Source organism: Sarcophilus harrisii, chromosome 2 (genome assembly GCF_902635505.1).
Source record: "Sarcophilus harrisii chromosome 2, mSarHar1.11, whole genome shotgun sequence".
NCBI lineage: Eukaryota > Metazoa > Chordata > Mammalia > Dasyuromorphia > Dasyuridae > Sarcophilus > Sarcophilus harrisii.
In genome coordinates, this window is record NC_045427.1 from 629,202,446 (window position 1) to 629,225,908 (window position 23,463).

General features: G+C 44.2%; 1 protein-coding gene across 3 annotated transcripts in view; it reads right to left on the reverse strand.

Moving 5' to 3' along the window:
• ACSBG1 (acyl-CoA synthetase bubblegum family member 1) overlaps nt 1–23,463 on the reverse strand; it is a 98,328-nt gene that overhangs the window by 38,603 nt on the left and 36,262 nt on the right. Inside the window, exons 1-3 of one of the 3 annotated variants that reach the window (XM_031956769.1) lie at nt 9,757–9,849; nt 5,115–5,204; nt 3,166–3,266 (exon numbers count right to left, since the gene is read on the reverse strand). In XM_031956769.1, coding sequence (XP_031812629.1) covers nt 3,166–3,266; nt 5,115–5,204; nt 9,757–9,806 — 241 coding nt within the window. In that variant the 5' untranslated portion in view covers nt 9,807–9,849. Of the gene's footprint in view, nt 1–3,165; nt 3,267–5,114; nt 5,205–9,756; nt 9,850–23,463 lie in introns of those variants that run through there. The other 2 variants (XM_031956768.1, XM_031956770.1) reach the window with 2 other exon arrangements.

Sequence of the window (23,463 nt, forward strand, 5' to 3'; positions counted from 1 at the left end):
ATTAATGTGTCACCAGCTAACAACAGCTTATAATTTATACCTCCCAGCTAATGTATTTCCATTGTGCCTCAGATTTTGGCTCAGCCCTGGAGTAGGGGTCAGCCTGATTCCTGTAGCCCGACCACAAACCCTTTACGCTCTCACTCCTCAAACCAGTTTGTCCTGGGGCAGTCCCTGCTTTCATCTCCACCCTGGGAACTGGCAGAGGTTCAGAGACTTACATTTGGGGCCTAGGAGATCACAATGGCTGTTCCGATGGCTAGCAGACCACAACTGGCTTTGCTGGGCCCGGACACGGCATGGCCGTGTGGGGAGCTCAGCTGGGCTCAGCCCAGCTGTCCCATGGCACCCACCTGGCCCCCTGAGAGAAAGCCAGGGCAGGGAAGAATCCATTAGGAGAGAAAGGGGTGAACCCAAATGCTGACCCCTCTCTTCTCCCACTCCCAAGTTCTTGGCCCTCTTTCCTGCCACACCCTCCCTTCCCCTACAGTCTCACCCCTTCTCCCCTTTCACCTGATTTAGGTGATGTTTAGCTATAAGGGCTGGATCATGTCCAAAAGAAACTGCCAAAGGGTTTCAAACAAGGGACGAGGGGGTCCAATCCCTTCATTTTATATATTTGGAAACTGAGGCCCAGAAAGTGACTTATCCAGGAAGGGAGGAAAGGAACAAGCAATTATTAATGCCTGCTGTGTGCACTGTGCTCCATGTTTTACAGACGTTCTCTCATTGGTTGTCATATCTCAGATGACAAGTGGCCAAAGAGAGATTCAAACTCAAACCCTCCGTCTCCAAGACTGGGGCCCCTCTCCCTTGCTATGTGGAAGCTCTCTTTGTGGCCAGGCTCTTCACCTTTTCTGGGGGTGGATGTCCTCCTTTAGTTAAGGAAGGCTAATGGACCACTCTCCACATCATGTTCTTAAATTCATAAGCCAGAAGATGAAGGAAACCAATTATAAGTCCCCACAATGGGTCAGCTTTCTCACACTGTCACCCACCTTGTACCCCCAGCTCCCCCTTTCTGTGGACAGCACAAGTCCCCATCTTTAACTCTTCCTTCTCCCCTCCCTCCCCAAAGCACGAGCCCCCAGCCTGCTTTCTCCTTGCTTCCTCCTCTGTAAAATGGAGGCTGGAACGCCTCTGCCTCCTAGGATTCTTGTGAGGGTCAAATGACATGAAAAAAACAATAGCTAGCCTTTACCTACGTGTGCATCTGTATATAGATAATTATTGTTGCTGTTTAGTCATGTCTGACTCTTCCTGATCCCTTTTGGTAGAGATACTGGGGGGGGCATTCCCTTCTCCAGCTCATTTTACAGATGAGGAAACTGAGGCAGGCAGGAGGAAATGACTTGCCTAAGTGTCTGAGGTTGGATTTGAACTCAGATCTCCCTCACTCTAAGCCCGTTGCACCACTCAGCTGCCCATAATATGTATATGTGTATAGATATCTATATACACACACAAGGGTGTGAGTTAATATACATGTACCTTCAAGGTTTAGCAGAGTTGATAGGTGACTTGCTTAGGGTCAAACAGCTCGTAAATGGTCACATTTGAACTCAGGTCTTCTTGAATCCAGCTCCAAATCTCTAACCACTACACCGCTGAGCTCATTTTTTTCCTTTTAAGTAGAGCACTACATGAATGCTGGCCACTGTTGTTACTGTGTGCTACTACAGGATGCTTTCCTCTCCAGCAGATTCTTTTCTTCTGATTAAATTCATTTCAAAAGTGACCTTAATGAAGCATTTCTACTCTCTGAGCCTCAGTGTCCTCATCTGTAAAATGGGATTAAATACTCACACTGCCTGTTCCATAGTTCCTATAGTGCTACACTATGTTAGCAAACATCCAGTGAATTTGAATGTAGACATCCAAAGAAACCAGGGACACTCACTAAATCCAACTCACCCCCTTATGCTGTGTTTTATAGGTCTGACTTTGGGGGAAACTAAGAGGTGGGGTTAAGAAGGGGTGCGTAAGCATTTGTATTGTTATCTCACTTTCATTACTTTGCTTCACAGACCCTGTCCCAGTGCAGGCCATCCTTACGGGGGAGAGACTCATCATGGTTCCCTCTAGTCATGCTCCTCCCCAGACCTTCACATCTTCCATAAAATCAGAGCTGCCATTATTCTAGCAGAGCCAGGTCACCTCCCCCCACTCCATCCCTCGTGCCCATTGCTCTCTTCACCATCCCTTGGACTTCCCCAGCCAATATCCCCCTCCATGGCTCTTATCCCCCAATTAGCACGTGAGTTTTTGAAGGCAAGGACTGGGTCTCTTTTGTATTTGTAAACTCTCCCCGTGTCCAGACACCTAGCAAAGTGCTTGGCACACAGTAGGTGCTTGGCACACAGTAGGTGCTTGCTAGGTGTTTTTCACTCATTCACAGAAGTGCATAATGACTATATCCCATTATTATTATTCAGTTCAGCAGAGGCTAAGCCAGTATTCTCTTGCCCAAGATGGAGAAGCATCATGGGACACCAGAGGAAGGGCCGGCCTTAGGATCCAGAGGACAAGTCCTGCCCAGTCACTCAAGCTCTCAGTATCCCAGACAAGCCCCCAAAATGCCAGATGGTGACAACATCCCAGGTCCAGAATATAAGAACACATGGACAAATAATAAAACAGAATATGGCAGGGCTGAAGAAATGTCCCTTCCAGCTGGGAGATCCTGGAGGGCTTCGTGGGTACTGAAGTGAGGGGAGGGTTTTATCAGGGACAGAGATTAAGGCAAAGGCACTAAGGCAGGAGGAGGCTGGCTGAGGAATCCCGAGGACCTGGAGGTCCAGTTTGGCTCACATAATGAAGGTAAAGGGTCTGCAAAGCGGCGGAGGCAGGGAGAGGGATTGTGGGATGGCGGAGGCAGAGAGAGGGATTGTGGGGTGGCCAGCCCTTCTTCAGAGCGTTTTCTCCTCTGACCTCCAAGACCCAGAACTCTCCTGATTCCCTGCCTCCCTTTTCTGCACATGCTTCTGCTTCCTCATCCTGGGATCACAGAATCAGAGATTCAGCCTCACAAGGAGTCCAACCTCTTCGTTACAGATGCCCACGAAGGTGGGAGTTGAACCCAGAGCTTCCCACTGTGCCGTCCTCTCACCTCCTCCATTAGACATCAATGTGGACAACGTGCAAAGTATCTCCATGGTCACCTACCTGTAGAGACTTCTTCCTTCTCCTCCGCCCTCTGCAGGTACAGGTTCTCCAAGGCATTGTTGAGGGACTCTTTGGAGAGGTGCTGGTGGTCAGGCAGGATACTGGGTCCCCGAAAAGAGAGAAAGAGAAAGTAAGAAACTGCAGGACAAAGGAATGGGGGGGGATCGTGGAAAGGATAGTGACCAAAGACCCGAGTTTCAGTCCTCCCTTGGCCGTGGACTCTGACACCACGATCTTGGCTGAGTCCCTTCCCATCTTGGCAACTCAGTATCTTATCTGTACATGTGCTAACTCCCCCCCTCCCTGGGACCATGATTTCCCCCTCCAAGGCCATCGTGTTGGCCCTCACCCCAAGGTGACTGGAACAATGACCACTCCCATTTCTACTGCACCAAGTTCACAAAGGTCCCCCTCCTTGCTCCCCTGTGGAGGAGGGACCATCAGTTCAATTATCTCTGTTTCACAGATGAGAAAACCGACACAAAGGGCAGTCACTTCAGCAAGGTCACACGACCCAGAATCTGCAAATAAAACCCTGATCTCTTGACGCTGAGCCCAATATCTTAGCTTGAGGCACGCTGCCTCCTTGGTGGTGCTGGGGCCTGGAGCCCTGCAGGAAAGCCCGGATCCCTGATCCAGGGCTGAGAAGGATCTGAGTTACCCCGGGGGGGGGAGGGGGGGAGAGAGTCCTGCAGGAAAGCCTGGATTCCTGATCTAGGGCTGGGAAGGGCCTGAGCCACCACCTATGGGCTCCAGCTGCAGCAAAGTGACCCGGCAAAGGTGATACAAGCAGGGAGTGGTTGGGCTGGGGCCCGATCCAGGACCCTTCCCCAAATCCCTGCCATCCACATTTCTAGCCAGAAGAGCACTGGCCCGTCTCCCAGGAGCAGACAGGGTCACCACCACAATGTTGCCTTTCCAAGAATGCAAGTTCCCTGAAGGGAGAAAGTGTTTCCTCTATGGTTTAACATCCCAGTGGAGCAGTCCCTTAATGATCGTTGATTGGTCCCTGATCCAGTCTCCTCCTTGGGTCCACCAACAGCTGTGAGGCCCTGAGGCATGAGAAAGGATGCACCATTATCTTGGGACTATCTGGTTCAGGAACTGCTTGGCTTGCTCCCTGGCCACAGGGCACCCTGCTCCTGGAGCCCGACACCTTCCCTGGCCTCTGACGCCAGAGCCGCTGGCCCAGCGATGGTCCTGGAGGAGTTTGCCAACCAGGCACCTTGTCCATAGCCCAGGCCCCTAGGGGGGCATGGAAATGGTGTCCAGCCTCCTGCAAGATCATCCACAGGGTCCATGTCATCTCCTCTGGAGGCTTCAACGTTCTCTGGGAGAGCAAGGGATTCCCTAGGGATGCTGGTCCAGGTCTACCCAGGAGACCCTCACCTTCTGCGCAACCCAGGAGGACTTCAGACCTCTGATGATGGAAGGGAAGACTGGACATCCATATTTTCCAAAGGGACTATTGGGGCCAGGGAAGAGGGCAGGCTTCTTGCCTCCAGAACAGTTCAGGATCCTAGTGTTTGGGGGACGTCTCCAACCCTTATTGGAGCTGGAATCTGTTCTAGAACAACTGTGACCATCCAGTCACTTCCTGAAGACTTTTGGGCATGAGGAACTCCAGAGGGACGCCCAGGGAAGGATCCCTCCACTGGTCAGTTTGGGATGACCCTCATTTTTATGAAGTTTTTTTTCTTATTGGGAGTTAAAATAAAACTTCCATAGTTGGATGTGAACCTGTCTCTCCCCACACATTAGCAGCTCAAATATTTGAAGATATGTCTTCTCTGCTCCAAGACAAATACCCCCAGGCCTTCTTTTGCAGGATCTTAAGCAACCTAGACATCCTCCTTCCTGATGCCCACAGGACCAGACCAATCAGCCCTTCCCTCTTCCAAAGGCTGCTGGGGGGGGGGGGGGAGAGGAGGGACCATGGGCTGAATTACCTTCTCTGAATATCCTGTCTTAATCCTTTCAGATGCAGTGGAATCAAACTGAACTTTCGAGCCTGTCTTGGAGGAAGTCTGTTCAAAAACCTAAGATTAATTTTAAAGTGACATAAGTCAAAAGATTAATGGGAAGGTGTAAGAGATAGAAGAAAAAGGGGGACATGAAAGTCAAACCCAGGGGGCTTGGATTTAATAAAGCACCATTCCAGCTCAGGGAAATAAGCACTAAAGAATTCCAGCCACTCTCCATGACCTCTCTGCAGCTACTGGACTCTTCCCTTCCCGTTAGATATATCTCTCAGGGTCAAGAGAGGGGAACAAAAAACCTGAAATCCTTTCAGGATGAGGGGATCACAGGGCTCTGATCGTAAAGACCCTCAAAGATTGGTCAGCCGGGAGGACTCCTCACCTTTACTTTGGAAGGCAGCCAGCTGATCCATCTCCTCCCTAGACTTTACCCAGGGTGTTTATGAATTTCCCAGAACTGAGAATTCTTGACCTGAGGCTCAAACCATTTTCCTTCCACAAAGAAGGTGGCAAAATATAATAGGAAGAAGACCAAATCCAGAGGCAAAGGCTTAGGTTCTAACAGATAGGATTCTTCTGAACTTTCAAAGCTTGATCTGAAAAATGAGGAGGCTGAGCTGGATAATCTTTAGGATCCAATGCTTGACTTTCTAGACCCATGGGCCCTCCAACTTGGACATTCTTTGTTCTCTCACATTCTAGGTCTTAAGGTCCTCTCCAGCTCTGACAATTTATACGTCTATATTGAATGAATATAAAGGATGTTGGTTCACTGACACTAGTTTTTTCTACTGTTTTTGTCAAAAAGAGAAAACTTTGTAGGTGACTTCAATCTACTCTTATCTGAGCTTATACTAAGATGAATCTATAGTTTTAAACTTTTTCCACCTAGAAGTGTTGCTGGAGTTTCTCCCACAATAAAAACATCATAAACTATCATTTTAAATGGCTAAATGGGAACCAAACATTAGCTCCAGAATCAGAAACGGCTTTTGAGTTCATGTAAGGTCATGGCTAAGAACTGGGAGGGACTCTAGAGTTTATTTAACCTATGTTATAGAGAGAAAAGTTAAGACCTGGAAGGACGTGTTAAGAGAAAATAACACACCCTTTAGCAGGATTAGTAATTTCCTTCCAGATAGAATCCACTCTCTCCACATGCTTTTATACATGTCATTTTTCTGTCAATGGACTTTCTTGGGGTCCCCTGCTTTCCTCTCCCGCTTTGGGATAAAGGACCTGTCACTTCAGGGCAGGTTTTAAGTAGGGGTCTGGAACCTCTCTCTTCTGGAATTTTATTCAGCCCACCCCAGGCTGGGCAGGAAAGCTCTAGATCAGGCCCTTGGCTTAGGCTTTTGAGGTGACCCCCCAACTGACCCATGTCAGAACATAGGACATAAATGGCCATGGGACCACTTATTCCTCTTCCTTTCTATCCTCATTTTACCCAAGAGGGCTGGGTTTGTCACCCCCTAATATATCAAAAGTGGCACCTCCCTTTTCTCAGTGTCTTGGGGGGATGATTGTTCCATATACATGAGTTTTGCAAGTCAGTAAAGCTTAACTCTTGATATGCTAAAATTGAGAAAAACAGATTTAAACATTTGAGATAGAAATCTTTCTAAAATGCATCATATAGTTCCTTTTTTTTTCTGGTTAAAGACACTTGTTTATTGGTTACAATATCAACTCATGGCAGCATGTTTCACTGTGTCATTGTACAAATGCAAAGATCAAATCCACTGGAAAAAGCTATAACTAGAAGCTGAACTTCTAAAAATACAATTTACTGTAAGTCAATAGAATGAAAATGTTAGAGCTGGGAAGGACCTTGAGGATGATGGGGTCCAAGTTTATGGCTCATAAGTGCCAGGGCTTCTGATGACAGATTACCCCTATTTGTATCCCAAGACCATTACAATGAATGAGCCTTAATTCCAAATTCTGGATCTGGAAAAGATGGATGTATCTAAGGGAGGTAGCAAGACACCAGGGAGGGAAAAACTGGCTTTGGAGTTAGAGGTCCTGGGTTCAAATTCTCCCAATGATGTTTCTCACTTTGAGGACTTGGGGTAATTCACCTAGAAATATTAAGTTTTCCTCCTTAAATTGAAGTTCCTTCTAGATCTACAATCCCAAAACCTGGACTTAAGTTTCTTTGAATCTCTAGTTCTTATGCTCTAAAATAAAGAGTTAGATTAAAGGACCCCTAAATTCTCTTTAAATCTTCATTCTATTCTAGCTTCCTTTTATAAAGAAGGGGAGGTGAAATCACTTCCCCAATGGGAAGACCAGAATCTGAACCCAACAACCCAGACATCTTTCTACTGCCCCACCCAGCCTTACACAATGCCTTCAAACAATCAAATGACTATAGAATTATCGGTTTTTTAATAATTATAGCCATTTTTTCCTTAAAATCAGTTTTTTCTGTGCCTTTTCCAATCCCTTTGGTATGGGTTATCAAGCTAGATGACTCAATTTATTAGGAGTGAGTACAAAATAAGAGTCAACAAAATCTCCATGGGCAGATCGGTCTTAAAGCACAGACTCTGTTGTCCAAGTGGGCTGTTGGGAGGCTTTGTCCGCTTCCTTCCTGGTCACCTCCCAGAGCTCCAATTGCCAACTAAGGGACTTCTCCCTAGGGAGGTGCCATGCTATCATAATTATTGTTAGTATTGTTGCTCTACGCTGCAAAGGGGCACTCTTCCTGCATTAAAAAGACTGAGGAAGTTGGCTGAGGTCCCAGAGACAATTAGCCTCTTCCTCTGGTACTTGGTCATTATTAATTACATTGACAGGAAGAGGGAATATGGTGCTCAGCAGATAGTCTTGCTTGGGAAGAAAAAATGGAGCTCCTGAAAAGGGTGGTTAGTTGCTAGTCTACTCAATGAGCCCCCAAAGACTCCCATTCCCAGCAGGCACCGGCTTTGACTTAGACACACTCCAAGGCTGGGGCACCGATTAGCCACGACCCGGTCACCCAGAAGTCCCTGGGCACAAGCATGTTTGGTGAGTGGTTGGGGGCCAGACGGGGCTCCAGAGAGAAGGAAGAATAGAAAGGGGCTCATTTTCCCTTCTTGATAACCTAGCTTACATGTAGCATCCAAGTCCTTCAGGCTTCCCTCCATCCCTCAAATCACCCACCTTGCCATGGGAACCCTGTCAGGCAGAGCATTCATGGGACAAGGCAGGGTAAGGGGCCGGAACCACAGCACCAAGCTCTCTCCCTAACCTGCCCGGCACCGGGTGAGCCACTTAGCTGACCCCTGCATCTCTAGTGACCCATCTGTAAGAGAAGGGTTCGAGGTGGGTTTTTCTAAGAGCCCGAGGCAGCTACATGGTGCCTTCTATGGGACGGCTGCCTCAGGTCCTTGCTAGCTGCATGATTTGGGGCAAGTCAGCCTCAATTTTTTCATCTGTGAAATGGACATAATAGCACCTTGCATTGCAGCTTTGGTATGAGGATCAAATAAGAACATATATGAAGCCCTTTGGAAACCTCAAAGCCTTTATATATGTTATCTATTATTATCAGTAATACAGCAATAATCATAATCATATCTAAGGCTCTAAATCCCATAATCCCAAATTCTGAGACAGTGACTCCGATAATCACCCGGAGCAGCTGAGATTTCTTTAATGCACGTGAGCCCTTCACCAGAACAGCCCGAACCCTTCTCACTTCAGCAAATGCCCATCAGAAGTGGCTGCAGGTACAAGCTAAGGAGAGCTAGTTTTGAAGTCAGAGGGCTCTGAGTTCAGATTCCACACCTGTCACACACTGGGTGACTACACACAGATCATCTCGCTTCTCTGGGCCTCAGTTTCCCTGTCTGAAAAAAGAGCAGATTAGGCCAGATGATTTCCCTGGTTCCTTCCAGGTCTGGCCAGTTCTGGGGTCCCCCACACACCATGCTCTGGACTTGTGGTAATGAGCCTCCTCCCTGAATTTAGGCTGGAGATAGACATTGCTGGGCTGGGACCCCAACTCTCTACTGCACAGAGGCACCGGGGCTGCCTTTCACAAATGCCTCCCATTGTCCAGGTTTAAAAACAAGTGACTAATAACAGCTGCCCTTTAAGAGCCCTTTGAAGTCTACAGTAAACTGCACCTATCTTAGCTCATTTGATCCTCACAACAACTTTATGACGCATGCATGTGTTATTATGATCACCCCCTTTTTTGAGAAGAGACTGGAACTCAGAGAGACTGAAGGGCTTGCCCAGGGTCACACAGCTGGGGGGGTCTGGGGCCAGCTTTGAAGGCCTCATCTAAAGCCCGCAAGAGGCCACCTGCCTCTGGAAAAGGTCCACCACCCTCAGGAAGGATTCTGGGGTCATCCTCCAGTATAGGAGGCTCCCATAGGTCTTTGGTGAGTGAGCAGATAAAGGTGAAAGAGTCCCCTGGAGGATACTAGGGATAAGCTAGTAAATAAACAAGGGAAAACCTGAACCCAAGCATGTAGCTAGAACCCCACTTTAGGCGTCCATGCGGACCCCCAAGGGATGGCACTTTCATGCCTTTGGGAGCAAGAAGGCTGGAAAGGGGAAGGGGAGGGGAAGAACCCATTCTCCAAGAGCAGGGAATGGATGAGTCCGTGGTCCTTACACTGTCCTCAGAATGGAGCGAGCTGACCTGAGCAGTAGGACCTCGGGCATCTTGGCCCACCAGTGGCTCCTTGCTTACCCCAGGGAGGTGAGAACTGCACCAGCCTGAGAGTGGCTGGGCTACCCCGAATGGTTCTGGAACAGAGATGGATGGGAGGTGAGTCAGATCCCTACCATGGTTCACCCCTGCCCTGCAAAAGGAGAAGGGTGGGGTACTTTCCTCTGCCTCTATCCCACTTGCGGCTCCCTTCTGGGGATGACTCATCACCTTTCCCTGGAGCTATTGGCCCCTGCCTCCATGCTCTAACACATTCAGCCTGGGATACTTCGTACTCCTCCGAGATTGCTTCCCTAGCTCACCTGTGACCTAGTGGCTCCCGACCCTGGCTAAGCTAAAATATCCTAGTGAAGCTCCTGGGGGTCGTGGCTCCCTCAGCTCTGCTACCCAGGGTGCTTTGGGGGTGTCAACCAATACTCCCCCCTTTCCTTCTGGCCCTTTAATTCCCTTCTTAATGAATCACGACTTTGAGGCTCAACCTTGCTAGCGAGTCTGAGACTTCCACTCCCAAGATCTCCACCCTACTCCCTACTTTAAAACTGGAGCCTGGGAACATGCTTTTCATAAAAGAGGCAAGAGCCTGGCTAAAAAAGCTCTACAGTGCGGAGGTTCAGTCCCCATCAGATCCCCCCGAGCCATGGCCGGGAGCCCATCGGCGGTCTCGGCTGCGCTGGTGCCCCTGAACCTGCCATTCCACACCCTTGAGTTTCCCTGGTCTCTCCTTGATCTCAAAAGCACAAATTTCAGCTGCTCCTGTCTCCCACATCCCTCAGCTCAGGGAACCGCAAGCTTGGCCCGCTAGGTCCCAGCCAAGGTTCACTCACGGCGGAGGGTGCAGCCAGAGCCGGAGGGAGTCGCTGCTGGGCCCGAGCTGCACCTGACAAGGAGGGAGAGCTCTTCTCCTCCAGGCTCCCCAGGTGTTAATGGATGAGGCTCCACATCACCTGGGTGGCTGAATCTGCCCGTGTGGGAGGCGCCGCAGGTGAGAATGGGAGGAGGACGGGAGCAGTGGGTTGTGGAAAGGCCCGGCCCCTTCTGGGCCGTGTTAACCTTCCCCATGGCGGGCGGTTGGCAGCGGGGTGGGGGCTTATCTCTCCTTGCTCAGCCCCTCACCCACATGCCCCGGTTGCCTACCTGGAAAGGAACAGGGGCAGGCTGGTCCTCTGCAAATGGCCAAAAGGGGTTGGAAGAGGTAGAAGGGAGAGGAAAGGGGCGGGGGGAGGGAAGGAGAAAGAATCTCCCACAGGTGCAACAGGCTCGGCTCGGAGGAGAAGGAGAAGCTGTAGGTGGGAGAGATAATAACTAGCCTGAGGCAAAGATGTCGGCAGGGCAGCTCTGTCTCCAGCCAAAGGGACAGGATTGGAGAGCCTCGGAACAGAGGAGCTGAGATGGAAGACACAAAGCATGAGAAGACCAAGCCATGATCCTACTAGAACCTTGGCAGTTTGGGGGAGCATGACTTGTAGGGGGGGTTTTCATTTAATTTTTATTTTTTAATTGTTTTGTGAGGTATTCTGGGTTTTCCAAGATCACAAAGCTACCTGAGGTAGAATTTGAACTCAAGGTGCTCCCAAGGGTGAGAGAAAAAAACCTGTTGCCCAGACAAAGAAGAGCTTGGGATAAGCCGAGGGTCAGTCGGGCACCCCTGCCCCTTCCTATGCCAGTTCCAGCTGTCCCTGCCCCCCCTGAAAGGGCACAGCAACACAAAAGGCTCCTGCAAATGGGGTCAGTTCTTTGTGCATGGCCCACGATGCCCTTCCCAAAAGATGCTTGGGACTCCTGCTACTTCCTCCCCCTCAGGGACACAGCAACACCATCCAAATCCTTTGCGCCAGCCCCCCAAGGGGTTTAAACCCAATAAAACTCAGGTGAGGGAAATGACCCATCTCCATGGAATCTTTTCTCTTTACCCACTGACCCTTTCTACCTCCAGCCCCAGGCTCAGATTCACTGACTCTCAGATTGGGAAGGAGCTTCTGACATTGCCTGTAGAATGAGCAGGAATCCCAACAAACAGCCATCTAACCCTTCTTAAATACTTTCAGTGACAGGGAGCTCATTATCAGATCCAAGATGGTATAGTATAAAGAATATTGGAGTTGGAGAAAACTCTGAATCACATGCTGCCTCTGATTCTAACTAGTTCGGCTATCGTTATTAGAGACAAGAAATTACTCACACTAATTACTCCCTAATGAGGGTTTTTTTTTTTGGGGGGGGGAGATTGTTAAACCACACCTGTAATTTCATCAGCATGGGGAGTGAGGCTTTAAGGTGAGGATCAACTCTTCTGAAATCCAGTCTTAGAGAAATGCCCCCAGATCCTGAGATAATAACCATCTCTTGCCAAGGATTACCCAAGCAAAGTATCAGAGGGAACTTGAGTTCACTCAGTCTTAGCTGCTCTCCTCAGAGCCACCGGTGATCTCTTAATGGCCCAGAAAGGATGGTCTTCTCTCAGTTCTTACCCTTCTTGGTCCACCTGCTGCCTTTGACAATGTTGATCACTCCTCCTGCCCTCTCCTGGCCCTCCTATCCATCTAATCGAATTGTCTCGGTTTCCTTCTCTATTTCCTACCCTCTTACTTTGGGTGTTCCTCCAGGGCTCTGTCCTGGGCTTCTTTCTCTTTCCACTCCACATTTCATCTCAACATTTCCCATGAGTTCAGTGATCCCTTCAAAGGCAAATGATATAGTGAAGGAAAGAGATGGGATAGGGACAGGTGCTTATATAGTGCCTACTGTGTGCAATGCACTGTGGTTAAATGCTTTTTTGTAAATATTATCTCATTTGATACCCAGATGCATCATGCAGTCCTAGTTTCCCTCCCGAGTCACAACCTAATATCCAAGGGACCTTGGACGTTCCAAATTGGACATCTCGGGTATCTCAACACATCTACAACCAAATCCATCCTTTTCCCCTATTCTGCACTTCCCTATTGCATTATTCCCCCATCACCTGCACTCACACACCTGGCTGCCATCCCGGACTCATTCATTCTGCGTGGCCAAATCTTGGTTCTGAGACCTTTGCCATTGCTTTTGGTTAAGTAACTCTGTTCCCATCTGAGTGCCCAGGTGCAGGCCCTTACCACCTCGAGCAGGGCCCGAAGCTCAATCTGGTTTTTCTAAGTCGCCCCTGTGCTCGGGGAGCTCCAGCAAGCCTACGACCTTCGCCATCAAAAAGGAAGTTCTTTGTGGGTATTAAAGCTCTTCCTAGCCCAGCTTCTTCCTTCTGGCTTTCCCTCTGAAATTATGTAGCTTGCAAACACATAGTCGGATGAATGTTGGCCCTCCCATTAGGCTGTAACTTCTTTGAATTAGGGCCTCTTTTGACCTTACTCTGAATCCCCAGCGCTTAGTCCAGTGTCTCACACAGAGCAAATGTCTCATAAACATCTGTCTCCCCACCAACTGACCCTTCACCTTTCTTACACCTTGTTCTTCCAGTTCTCAATAATCCAGCTCCTCTGGTCTTTTTGATGTTCCTCAAATATGCCTCTCGGTTTCCTGGCTCTGGGCTTTGGTACTGGCTGTTCTACATGCCTGGATTGTTCCATTCCTTCATCACAACCTCTCAGTTTTCTGGGCTTCATTCAAAACTCAGCTCAGATCCTACTTTCTGCCTTTCCTAGGCCCTTCCAGCTGATAGGATCTTCTCCTAAGAAATGACCTTTCATCATCTCTAAATACATCTTGTTATGGACAAGTTGTCTGTCCCATTCCACTGTGAGCTCCTTGAGGGGGAGGTGTTGGGGGGGGGGAAAGTAGAAGTCTTTCCAAATTCCTCTTAATCCTGGTGTGTTCCATCTGTTGATTATTTTCTATTTGCCTTGGCTATGACTTCTTTGCATGTTATTTGGTACTTATTGTTTCTTCCATTAGACTGTGAACTCCTTAAGGATAGGATTATTTTTGCCTCTTTTGTGCATCACACCTTGCATATAGTACAAGCACTTGATAAATGCTCATTGACTGACTGCTTCCCCTCTGATCAGTGAGAAAAGACGTAGAAAGGGGGGCAAGGAGAAATGATTAAGTGCCAAAGTGGAATCATGTTCCTTTAAATATTTATTTGCTGGAAACTGAGTGGATGCCCATCAATTGGAGAATGGCTGAATAAATTGTGGTATATGAATGTTATGGAATATTATTGTTCTGTAAGAAATGACCAGAAGGATGAATACAGAGAGGTCTGGAGAGACTTACATGAACTGATGCTGAGTGAAATGAGCAGGAACAGGAGATCATTACATACTTCAACAACAATATTATATGATGATCAATTCTGATGGATGTGGCCATCTTCAGTAATGGGATGAACCAAATCAGTTCCAATAGAGCAGTAATGAACTGAACCGGCTACATCCAGCAAAAGAACTCTGGGAGATGACTATGAACCACTACATAGAATTCCCAATCCCTTTATTTTTGTCCACCTGCATTTTTGATTTCCTTCACAGGCTAATTGTACACTATTTCAAAGTCTGATTCTTTTTGTACAGCAAAATAATGGTTTGGACATAAATACATGTATTTAACTTATAATTTAACATATTTAACATGTATTGGTCAACCTGCCATCTGGGGGAGAGGTGGGAGGAAGGAGGGAAAAAGTTGGAACAGAAGGTTTTGCAACTGTCAATGTTGAAAAATATCCCATGGATATATCTTGTAAATAAAAAGCTATAATAATAAAAAATATATTTATTTGCATCCCTATTCTATTTGAATTTTTAAATGTATGACCATTTACTATGATTTATTCCCAAATCTAATGTGGTGAATGGTCTGGAATTGAAGGAAGAGGAAGACAATCAAAAAGAGAAAGATTAGACAGAGTCAGGAAGACCTGATCTAATAAAACTAAAATGCTAAATGTGTGACTCTTAGTAAGTCATTTAAGCCTTTAAGTATCTCAGGTTGGCCTCCTGAGTCTCCTTCAGCTCCAAATCTCTGATCCTTTAATGAGTTTTAGGCTGAGATGAAAGAAAGAAAGTGTCTACAATGTTACTACACTAAGAGCTAGCCATACCCTCAACTTCTTGGGAACCCAGGAGAGAAAGACTGAAAAGGAAACAAGTTAGCAGCAAGAACAAAGACATTTGTTCAAGTAATCTGCCATCAGCCCGGATTGTTATCTCTTCCTGCCTGTTCCGCTTTGGGTCACTTCTGGTAGATAGTTTGTTCTTTCATGGAGATCCGAGGTATCTCTGTAACTTCCATTTTGGATGCTGTTTCCTAGACATTTCTTGGGCCTTTTTCATAGTCTTTGAGAACTTCCTGGAGTGAGTAGAAGCCTGTGGAAGCCACCAGATACCGGATGCCCCTCTTTGAGAAATTCCCCTGCCCAATCATCAGTAATTGGCAGGAGAGATGGGTCCTCCCCAGGATGGCTTTGGGAAGGTAGGTGAGATCATGTCTCTTACATACTAATCATGAGGCCGTAATTACAGGTCAGCTAAAAGGCTCCTCCACAGAGGAAGCATCTTGAACCCTTCAATCAATTTCTGAACCATCAGGAAGAGAGGCCCAGGTTTAGACAGGAAGTCACCCACCCTCCTTCTCCTGGTATAGTCTTGGAGTCCATCCCCATTTTCATGGGCACTCGTTCGATCAATCAACAAACAGCACCTACTTTATGCCAGGTGCCACACTAGGCAATGGAGATACAAGATGTAAAAATGGTATATACATACATACATACATGAGACATAAACAATGAGGCAATCCATACTGATAAGGAGGTCACATTATTTTTTTTTAAATAATTATAACTTTTTATTGACAGAACCCATGCCAGGGTAATTTTTTACAACATCTGTCCCTTGCACTCACTTCTGTTCCAACTTTTCCCATCCCTCCCTCCACCCCCTCCCCCAGATGGCAAGCAGTCCTATATATGTTAAATATGTTGCAGTATATCCTAGATACAATATATATGTGCAGAACCGAACAGTTCTCTTGTTGCTCAGGGAGAATTGGATTCAGAAGGTAAAAATAACCTGAAAAGAAAAACAAAAATGCAAACAGTTTACACTCATTTCCCAGGGTTCTTTCTTTGGGTGTAGCTGCGTCTGTCCATCCTTGATCAATTGCAACTGAATCAGGTCTCTTTGTCAAAGAAATCCACTTCTGTCAGAATACATCTTCATACAGTATCGTTGTTGACATACACAATGATCTCTTGGTTCTGATCATTTCACTTAACATCAGTTCAAGTAAGTCTCTCCAAGCCTCTCTGTATTCATCCTGCTGGTCATTTCTTACAGAACAATAATATTCCATAACATTCATATACCACAATTTATTCAGCCATTCCCCAACTAGGGGCATCCACTCAGTTTCCAGTTTCTAGCCACTAAAAGAAGGCTGCCACAAACATTCGTGCATATACGGGTCCCTTTCCCTTCTTTAGTATCTCTTTGGGATATAAGCCCAGTAACTGTAGCACTGCTGGGTCAAAGGGTATACACAGTCTGATAACTTCTGGGGCATAAATCTAGATTGAGGAACTCACATTTTAATATATGTATGTAACTATTGCAAAAATATTAAATGAATATATAAAAATATCTACGGAGCCTTAGAGCTGGAAGGGACCTCAGAGTCTAAATAATAATAATAATAATCACCAGCATTTATGTAGGAAGTTGAGGTTTAAAACTATCTCATTTGATCCTCACTTGGACCAAATTGATCTTTGGATCCTTGGATCCACTTGATCTTTGGAAATAGGTGGTGCTCTTATTATCTCAATTTGACAGATGAGGAAACTAAGGCAGATAGAAGTTAAGTGGCTTCTCCAGTAAGTGAGCCAGCTAGTTGAGGGCCTATGGCTGGATTTGAATTCGGGTATTCCTGTCCATGGACAGCTAGTGAGGCCATAATGCTCAGAGTTCTAGGCCAGGAGTCATAAAGACTTATCTTCCTGAGTTTAAATTCAGCTTCAGAGTCTTACTAGCTGTGTGACCCTGGGCAAGACATCCAATTATGTTTCTGAATTGCTCCATTTCTAGAAACTTTTCCCTTCTCTTTGGAATATCCATCGGATGGCTCCTAAATCTTGTCTCTAGGGCTAAGCAGGAGAAGTTGGCTTCCTTCCAAGTGACAGCCCTTGAAAAACATAGATATAAAAAGAAGGAAAGAAGAGAAAAACACAAAGATATCTATCCCATCCTTTTGAGTCTTCTCTGGGTTAACTGCTCCCCCTTAAAGTAACTCCCATCCTAGTTGCCATATTCTGGATATTTTCCAACTTGCCAGGACCTTCTCTAAAATGTGGCTCCCAGAATCCAACACACACATTCACAATGTTGGCTGATGAGGCAGGGGACAATGGGATTATCCTCTCTCCAATTCTAGATCTGAGGTATAAAACTTCCTGCTCTTCTTTGGATGTAATTCTGTCAAGCCATTAACTTTGGAAGCTGAGTTTTTTAAAACTCAAATGTAAGGTTTTCTACTTATCTCTGTTACATTTCATTTTAGTAGATTCAGCCCAAATCCGAGTGCCCTCAGCTTCCTCCCAGCTTTGTAGGATTTGCAAATCTCTACACTATGGGTCCTTCTTCTATTCCAATAGTGCCCGACTTCATGACCCTATTTGGGGGTTTCTTGAAAGATACTGTAATGATCTGTTATTTCCTTCTTTAGCGTGTCACCATTTTACAGATGAAGAACTGAGGTAAAGGATTAAATGATCTGCCCAGGGTCTAATAAGAGTCTGAGACTAGATTTGAACTTCAGTCTTCCTGATTCCAGGCCTGGAGCTCTATCCACCCCCCTTAGGATGGGCATTGAAAGATATCATAGCATAATAATTCTAGAGTTGGTCTTGAATGAGGAAAAAGTGGGTTCAAATCAAGTATTAGACACTAACACTGTGCCTACAAGTAAGTCATTTTATCTCACAGAAAACTATAATTTCTAGACTAGCTGCTTCAGCAGAAAGAATTTCAGTGGGCGAGTTTCCCAAGCCAATAAAGTCCCAAGAACTAGAACGATCACATAAGAACTCCAATCATCGATATGGATTGGAAGGGAAACTGGAGGCCATCTCATTCAGTCCTCTCCATTTACAGTTGAGAAAACTGAACCTCCAGCAAGCCACATAACTTGGCCAATATCAGAGGAAGAAGTAAATTGCTTGAATAGTCCCATTTCAGAAAAAGAAATAGAACAGGCAATTAAACAACTCCCTAAGAAAAAATCCCCAGGACCAGATGGATTTACATGTGAATTTTACCAAACATTTAAAGAACAATTGGCCCCAATGCTATATAAATTATTTGATAAAATAGGGAATGAAGGAGTCCTACCAAATTCCTTCTATGACACAGACATGGTACTGATACCTAAACCAGGTAGGCTGAAAACAGAGAAAGAAAATTATAGACCAATCTCCCTAATGAATATTGATGCTAAAATCTTAAATAAGATATTAGCAAAAAGACTACAGAAAATCATCTCCAAGATAATACACTATGATCAAGTAGGATTTATACCAGGAATGCAGGGCTGGTTCAATATTAGGAAAACTATCAATATAATTGGCCATGTTAATAACCAAATTAACAAAACCATATGATCATCTCAATAGATGCAGAAAAGCATTTGATAAAATCCAACATCCATTCCTATTAAAAACACTTGAGAGTATAGGAATAAATGGACTTTTCCTTAAAATAATCAGCAGCATCTATTTAAACCATCAGTAAGCATCATATGTAATGGAGACAAACTGCAACCATTCCTCAATAAGATCTGAGGAAACAAGGTTGCCTACTATCACGTTACTATTTAATATTGTATTAGAAACACTAGCTATAACAATAAGAGCTGAGAAAGAGATTAAAGGAATAAGAATAGGCAATGAGGAAGCCAAATTATCACTCTTTGCCGATGACATGATGGTATACTTAGAGAACCCCAGAGATTCTGCTAAAAGTTATTAGAAATAATCCACAACTTTAGCAAAGTTGCTGGTTATAAAATAAACCCACATAAGTCATCAGCATTCTTATATATCACTAACAAAATCCAACAGTCAGAGTTACAAAGAGAAATTCCATTTAAAGTAACTACTGATAATATAAAATATTTAGGAATCTATCTGCCAAGGGAAATTCAGAAACTTTATGAGCAAAATTACAGACCACTTTTCACACAAATTAAGTCTGATCTAACCAATTGAAAATATTAAATGCTCTTGGATAGGGCGAGCAAATATAATAAAGATGACAATATTACCTAAACTAATCTATTTATTTAGCTCATACCAATCAGACTCCAAAAACTATTTTAATGACCTAGAAAAATAAAACAAAGTTCATATGGAAAACAAAAGGTCAAGAATTTCAAGGAATTAATGAAAAAAATCAAATGATGGTGGCTTAGCTGTACCAGATCTAAAATTATATTATAGAGCAGCAGTTACCAAAACTATTTGGTATTGGCTAAGGAATAGATTAGTTGATCAGTGGAATAGATTAGGTTCAAGGGATAAAACAGTCAACAAATATAGCAACCTAGTCTTTGACTAAACCCAAAGATCCCAGCTTTTGGGATAAGAACTTACTGTTTGATAAAAATTGCTGGGAAAATTGAAACTAATATGGCAGAAACTAGGCATTGATCCATACTTAACGCCGTACACCAAGATAAGGTCAAAATGGGTTCATGACCTAGGCATAAAGAATGAAATTATTAATAAATTAGAGGAACATAGGATAGTTTACCTCTCAGACCTGTGGAAGGGAAGGTTTTTATGACCAAAGCAGAACTAGAGATCATTACTGATCACAAAATAGAAAATTTCGATTATACTCAAACTGAAAAGTTTTTGTACAAACAAAACTAATGCAGACAAGATTAGAAGGGAAGCAATAAACTGGGAAAATATTTTACAGTCAAAGGTTCTGATAAAGGCCTCATTTCCAAAATATATAGAGAATTAACTCTAATTTATAAAAATCAAGCCATTCTCCAATTGAAAATGGTCAAAGGATATGAACAGACAATTCTCAGATGAAGAAATTGAAACTATTTCTAGTCATATAAAAGATGCTCCAAGTCATTATTAATCAGAGAAATGCAAATTAAGACAACTCTAAGATACTACTACACACCTGTCAGATTGGCTAAGATGACAGGAAAAATAATGATGATTGTTGAGGGATGTGGGAAAACTGGGACATTGATTCATTGTTGGTGGAGTTGTGAACGAATCCAACCATTTTGGAGAGTAGTTTGATCTATGCTCAAAAAGTTATCAAACTGTGCATACCCTTTGATCCAATCAGTGTTACTACTGGGATTATATCCCAAAGAGATTATAAAGAAGGAAAGGGACCTGTATGTGCACGAATGTTTGTGGCAGCCCTTTTGTAGTGGCTAGAAACTGAAACTGAATGGATGTCCATCAGTTGGAGAATGGCTGAATAAATTGTGGTATATGAAAATTATGGAATATTACTGTTCTGTAAGAAATGACCAACAGGATGATTTCAGAAAGGCCTGGAGAGACTTACACGAACTGATGCTGAGTGAAATGAGCAGGACCAGGAGATCATTATATACTTCTACAACAATACTAGATGATGACCAGTTCTGATGGATCAGGCCATCCTCAGCAACGAGATCAACCAAATCATTTCTAATGGAGCAGTAATGAACTGAACTAGCTATACCCAGAAAAAGAACTCTGGGAGATGACTAAAACCATTACATTGAATTCTAATCCCTATAGTTATGCACACCTGCATTTTTGATTTCCTTCACAAGCTAATTGTACAATAATTCAGAGTCTGATTCTTTTTGTACAGCAAAATAATGTTTTGGTCATGTATACTTATTGTGTATCTAATTTATATTTTAATATATTTTAACATCTAAAAAAAAAAAAACTTGGCCAATATCACTCAGGTGAGTAATGAGTATCCCAGGTGAGTTTTGAAAACAAGTCTTTGACTCCAGATCCAGGACCTTGCTGTGCCATATCCTTACAACAATGGACGAAACCTCCTGATAAGCCGAAGAACAAGCAAAGGAGAGAAGCCACTTATATAATGATCAATTCTGATGGATGTGGCCATCTTCAGTAATGGCATGAACCAAATCAGTTCCAATAGAGCAGTAATGAACTGAACCAGCTACATCCAGCAAAAAAACTCTGGGAGATGACTATGAACCACTACATAGAATTCCCAATCCCTTTATTTTTGTCCACCTGCATTTTTGATTTCCTTCACAGGCTAATTGTACACTATTTCAAAGTCTGATTCTTTTTGTACAGCAAAATAATGGTTTGGACATGTATACATGTTGAAGCTGATGTTGGGGTACCCTCCGAGGAGAGGCTGAAACACACTTGGAGAGGAGGGGCAGCTTTCCTCTGGCATTTAGAAGGTTGGCACAGGGCAGGAGGGTTCAATTTATTCTGTTCTGTCCCAGATCTGGGAAAATCCTGGCCAGATGCTGCTCAAAAGGCAAACTGAGGCTGGCTGTAGAGAAAAGCTTTCTAGCATTCAGTTACCCAATGGCAGAAGGGATCATTTTCTAGCAGTTGGGTCATCCTCACTGGAGGAAGTTCATCGAGTTCATCAAAGTCTTGACATTTGCTGCCGATGTGAGGGATTGAAGGGAACCACATTTATTAAGAGACTACTGTGTGCAAGCACTTAACAACCCTGGGAAGTAGATGTTATCACTAAAGTTCAGGGAAACTGAGGGAGACATAGGTGAAGTGACTTCACCAGAGATCGGAAGACCTGAGTTCAAATCCAGATTTAAATACTCCCTAGTTGTGTGACTCTGGGCAAGTCACTTAACCCTGTTTGCCTCAGTTTTCTCATCTGTAAAATGACCTGGGAAAAAAGTGAAAGAGCACTCCAGTATCTTTGCTAAGAAAACCCTAAATAGGATATAGCTCCAGGCAAATAGGCACTCTCCAGTGGCTAGACCACCTCATGCTTCAGACATAGACCTAGGAAAATGCAAAAACACTCCCCCACACACCTCAGGACACAACAAACACCGTGGCTCAGCACCAGGAAAGCTGGCCTCTATAGCACCAGCCACCCCTACCCCACACCCTCAGGGAAGCAAAGGTCCCCTGTGGACCTCAGTGACATACCAGGGAACAGCCAGGACCTGTAGTACCTGGCACAAGAAGCCTGAGACAGTGCCCTTTTCACCCTGGAAACAGAGCTCAAATTTAAATTTTAAAAGGGAGGAGGAAAAGGCTGAAAAAAGATGAGCAAACAAAAATTTGGTAACAGAAAATATCCATGTACAAACTCAGAATTTCTATTGGCAAAGCCTCAAAGAAAAATGGGAAGTGTTCTCAGGCCCAGAAAGAACTCATGGAAGAACTCAAAAATGAGCTTAAAATCATATAAAAGAGGTAAGAGAAAAATTAGAGGAAAAAAATGAATGATACAAGAGAATGATGAAAAAAAGAGTCAATAGCTTGGAAAATGATGGCTTAAAAAGTAGAATTGATCAGATGCAAAAGGAGATCCAAAAATCCACTGGAAAAAGCAGTTCCTTAAAAGGTACAATTGGCCAAATGGAAAAGAAATACAAAAACTAACTGAGGAAAATAATCCCTTAAAAACTAGAAGTGGGAAAGTGGAAGGTAATGCTTCTGAGACATAAAAAAATCAATCAAATAAGTTGAAAAGAATGAAAAAAACTAGAAGAAAATCTAAAATACTTTTTTGGAAAAACAACTGACCTGGAAAATAGATCCAAGAGAAACAATGTCAAAATTGTTGGATTACCTGAAAGCCATAATCAAAAGGAGGACATGGGCGGGGACAGAGCCAAGATAGAGAAAAGACAGTTGCTCACCTGAACTCTCTCCAAAACCCTTCCAAACACCTTTAAATAACAAGGCCCATTTGGCCAATTTTAGTTTTTTACATTATTCTTCTCATTTGTACCTCTTTTATCATCTGGCCTAATCTGTTTTTTAAGTTGTTATTTTCTTTAGTATTTTTTGTGTCTGCCTTTAAAAAACACCATAAAACAATTTTTGGAGCAACAGAACCCACAAGAAGACAGAGTTAATTAATTTTCCAACTAAAGACCACTCAGATAGTCAGCGCGAGACACAAATGAAAACTCCCAGGAATATTATCACCAAATTTCAGAGCTCCCAGGTCAAAGAGAATATTGCAAGCAACCTAAAAGAAACAATGCTAGTATCATGGAGCCATATTTAGAATAACACAAGATTTAGCCTCTTCTGCATTCAAGATTAGAGGGCTTTGTACAAAGAGCAAAGAAGCCAATACAACCAAGAATCACCTTTCCTACAAAACTGAGCATAATCCTTCAGGAAGGGAAATCACCAAAATAGAGGACTTTCAAGCATTCTCGATGAAAGAAGAGCCGAAGAGAAAATTTGACTTTGAAATACAAGACTCAAGAGAAGCATAAAAAGATAAGTAAGAAAGAGAAATCATAAGGGACTTAATAAGATTAAATGTTTACATTCCCACATTAGAAGATGATACTTATAACTCATAAGAACTTTTTCATATGGACAGAGCATAGGTGTGAGATGAATATGAAGGGATGATATCTAAAAAAATAAAATTAAGGGGGGGGAGAAAGGAAAAGGTAGCGGGATAAGGTGTT